The sequence below is a fragment of the Paraphaeosphaeria sporulosa genome, assembly GCF_001642045.1.
Source record: "Paraphaeosphaeria sporulosa strain AP3s5-JAC2a unplaced genomic scaffold CC84scaffold_17, whole genome shotgun sequence".
NCBI classification, from domain to species: Eukaryota; Fungi; Ascomycota; class Dothideomycetes; order Pleosporales; family Didymosphaeriaceae; genus Paraphaeosphaeria; species Paraphaeosphaeria sporulosa.
Window position 1 is genome coordinate 524,050 of NW_017253376.1, and position 3,784 is coordinate 527,833.

The 3,784-nt window shown below is 42.6% G+C and overlaps 1 protein-coding gene across 1 annotated transcript; it reads right to left on the bottom strand.

The window, feature by feature from the left end:
* Positions 1-1,282: 1,282 nt before the first annotated feature.
* CC84DRAFT_427957 (uncharacterized protein) lies at positions 1,283-2,137 on the bottom strand. The gene has a single exon (XM_018186193.1). The coding sequence runs from the start codon at positions 2,106-2,108 to the stop codon at positions 1,512-1,514; it is 597 nt and encodes a 198-aa protein (XP_018029236.1). The 5' UTR covers positions 2,109-2,137; the 3' UTR covers positions 1,283-1,511.
* Between the last annotated feature and the right edge of the window lie 1,647 nt (positions 2,138-3,784).

The following is a 3,784-nucleotide window of genomic DNA, read 5'->3' on the forward strand; positions in this document are numbered from 1 at the left end:
GAGTTCTGCTCAATTACTTGCTTTAATAATATGGCTATGTTGGCCACAGCATGAACGGCCGCACGCCGGAACAGCCCTTGCCTGATAATCCCATATGGTCCATAATGCCGCACCCTCTTTTGTTCCCCTTAGAACGCGGCTGCGCTTGCTGATTGCTAGCGCGGGAGTCGCCCATGCACTCTAAATTGCCTTTTGTAGCACCACTTATTGGGGCAGCTACGTAATAGAAGCTAGATTATGATGGAGGCGAGAAGACTAACATTGTGGCTTTATGTTTGGGGTACGTTGACGGTCCACCACTCCCCTAACACGGGGAAGAGAGATAGTGATGAGGCTGTCTGTTTGTCTATAGTGTGTCGTGGTATCGACGGAAGCATGCTACGTGTTAGTGACCGCCTTGCCCTTGGGGCTCGTAACTGAATTTAGCCTCGTTAATGTAGTGTTGTACGCCTTGATAAGCTTATCCCGGATCTCACTTGCCGTGCCACATTCGTGGGCCAGTAACGGCTTAGGATCGAGAATACCATAGGCTACTAATTATATGACCAATAACATGGTGTGGTGCTGAGAGCCATCTTCCTGAAAAATGGAAATTGGAACCCAACTACGAGGACTCAAGAAACAACAATGGCCCTTGACCATATCTAGCTAGATGAACGGTCGTGGCTGGATTGCGTATGGGCCTCAAGACCCTTTTGATCTCAACGTTAGGTAAGGTGCAAAGCGCGAACCTGCCTTGGCTTAGTGTATAGCCAACCATTCCGAATCGCTTATTAGTAAATTTGTTAATTTTACAAGCAGATGAGGGGCACTATAGCCAAGCATGTAAACCTCTTTAATCCTCTATCGAATTTCCTTGATATCTTTTCGCTATGTAGAAAGAAAAAGCGTGCTATAGGGTAAGAGTGATGGATCTTAGAAGGTGTCGACTGTTTACTAAATTAAGGCGCTGCTGAGGCTATGCACCCAGTGAGCCTGCCTTAAGTAGTAATTGGCGCAGAGTATAGGTTTAATTTTGAAACTATTCCTTATTCGCAAGAAGACCCAGAATGATGTGTTGACTCGTTGCGGCTGTTTGTGGCTTCAAGTCTAAAACAACTCTAAGTTAGGCTTACTAAATTCGTCCCCGTTTAAGTTGGCTGCGTTTTGCGACTACGTGCGCTACGTGGCTAGTTTTTAATCTTAATAAGGAATCGGAAAATTCATCGACAAACGCGGTAAAGGATCATATTATAACTAGTTATAATGATTAATAATGATGTTGAATCGTGTTGACGAAACTCTCTCCACCCTATCCTTAAATGGATAGCTAATTACATGAGTGTATGTCTTGCAATTTCTAGTGCTTTCTGGAATCGCTCATACTTGTTGAGGAGTTCGTTTCTGGTGCTCGAGGTAACAAAGTTCTCACCTGCCAGATCGGTCAACTCGCCGTCCTATAAATCGCCAATTATCTCAGAGGACAGGCTTTTCACTGGATTATTAGGGCCAAGATATAGACGTTCTGTAACCTAGAGAACAACGTTGTCTGTGAACCGTTTCAAAGCCACTTTGTAATAGGCTTTTAGTGTATTATGAATGTCATTGATAGCCTGATCTTCATTGCTGAGATGGATGCTTTTTAGTATGTGGGTCAGATCGACCGCGAACCCGTCTTTGACACCGGCATCCTCTAGTCTTGCCAAAACTCGCTCTTTACGGATAGCAGAGAGCGTGTTAGTGAAGTAGTGGTTTACCGTTTGAAGGATCCCACCTCTCTTATCGTTCAAGATGATTATGAGTTGCTGGCTGGCTTTGTCGAGTGTTTGACCATGTCTATGAGATAGCTTGGCCATGAGTTTCATTCTCAACTCATCGTCTGAGATCTTTTCTGCGAAGATAGCTTCATTGAATCTCTGGATAGCAGTGCCGATTCTTTCAATGTAGACGGTCGCGATGTTTCTCCAGGGCTCGGATTGCTGACGGAACATGTTCTCAAGAACTCGCGGATTAATAGTGCCAGGTAGCTCGGCACCACGGGATTCGTGGTATAGGTTTCGAATCCATTTGGAGATGTCCCCCTTATTACTACCTGAGTGTGCAAATTCTTTGTCAATGTCTCCTTGCATGGTTTGAAAAATTTTGGTATGTCTAGAACGTGCCATGCAATCTGCGAACTTGTTGCTAAGCTTGCGCACATGCATATGGAGTTTGATTGGGTTATCTCTGTTGAGACCTGGTTTGTAGTTGCTATTGAGAGCATTTGAAATATCTTACTAATAGGCATTGGCTAGGCGCATTAGGAAACGTCTCTGATTGGCAGTTATCTGATGGGATGGCCCTAGTATCTCTAGCTCTTTTAGTGTGCTTAACGAAAGTTGTTTGATGTCTTTCACCACGTCTAGGAACTCATTGCTGATATGGTCGTAAAGGAGACCTCCAAGGAAGGCCTTTAGCGTATGGATTCTAATTCGATTCTTTTTTAACTCTGTCTAGGGGGCATTTGTTGAAAAGAATTGCTTCTCGCGCCTGTGCCGATCTTTAATGGTAACTCCTGCCACTATCTCCTGGGTTGAGCGACTCTTTACGACGAACCAACCGTGATTTAGTCTCTCTACCTCGTTCTTGGCAATGTGAAAGACCTACCTTATGTTAGTCTGGCTCCGTTTATGTACTGCTGTCTGCACTAACACTTTGCTCGTCTCTAGGCTGCAACGCATCGCACTTGGTAATGATCCTAATGGTACGTTTACCAGCAGGGTTAGCGGCACGGGCTATAGAAAACCTAGATTGGTTAATCGTGAGATGACAATCTTAGGATGAACTTACACTTCTTAATTAGTAAGATTATTCTAAGCGTCCATGACCGCCCTATAAAAGGATTAGAGAGTACTTAAATATCTCAAGGTATATGGATAAGATGATGGTACGCTTATCTATGATGTAATTCTTAATGAGCTTCCGGATAATCGCCCTAACCTAGGGCGGCATGGACACCTAACCTAGGGCGGTATGGACACCTAGCCCTAGGTATTGATAGGATCCTAAATTTGTTAGGGATCTAATATTCGCGCTAGACGATTATCCCGCGTATATTGTAGCATGGGGGGCTATATGTTGAAGAAGCCCAACTTCACATGGTGATAGGTTCCGGCGGACTAATTCGCCCCAAATTTAATTTAAATATTTAGTGCATGGAACTGCACGTCCTAAGAAATTTATAGCCTAAGAAGTAGTGTACTTATAAGTGTTAGGGTTACGCGTTAGGGTTAGGGTAAGGTTAATGAGGTAGTAATTAGACATTAGAGGCGACTCTACTATAGGGATTAGTATCTAGTATAAGTAGCGATGCGTTACGTTATATATTAATTCTAGGGTTAAAATGATAAATCGTGTAGGTATAGATATATAAATCTATATTCTATTACTAATAGAATTGTGCATCCACATTATAGCTAGTAGACTAGTCCAGGACTTATAGCCTATATAGTAGCCAGTAGAGTAACCCGTTAACCATCCTATAATATTTAGTAACCTAGAACCTAAGAGCCTATAGCCTAGGAGCCTATAACCTATTAAGCAACCTATAACCCATTTTAAGAACCTATAACTGCTATAGTAGTAGCGTTAAAGTTACTAGTATAGCTAAGAGTAGTGTTATAGATAAGCATTTTAAGTATTTACCTATATATTTATTAGTAGTTTATAAAGAATATAGGTATAGCGTTTTACCTAGCCACGCTAGGAGCCATATATAGCATGTTTACTAGGCAGATAGTAAGTAAGCCTAATTGGTCGTAGAGGA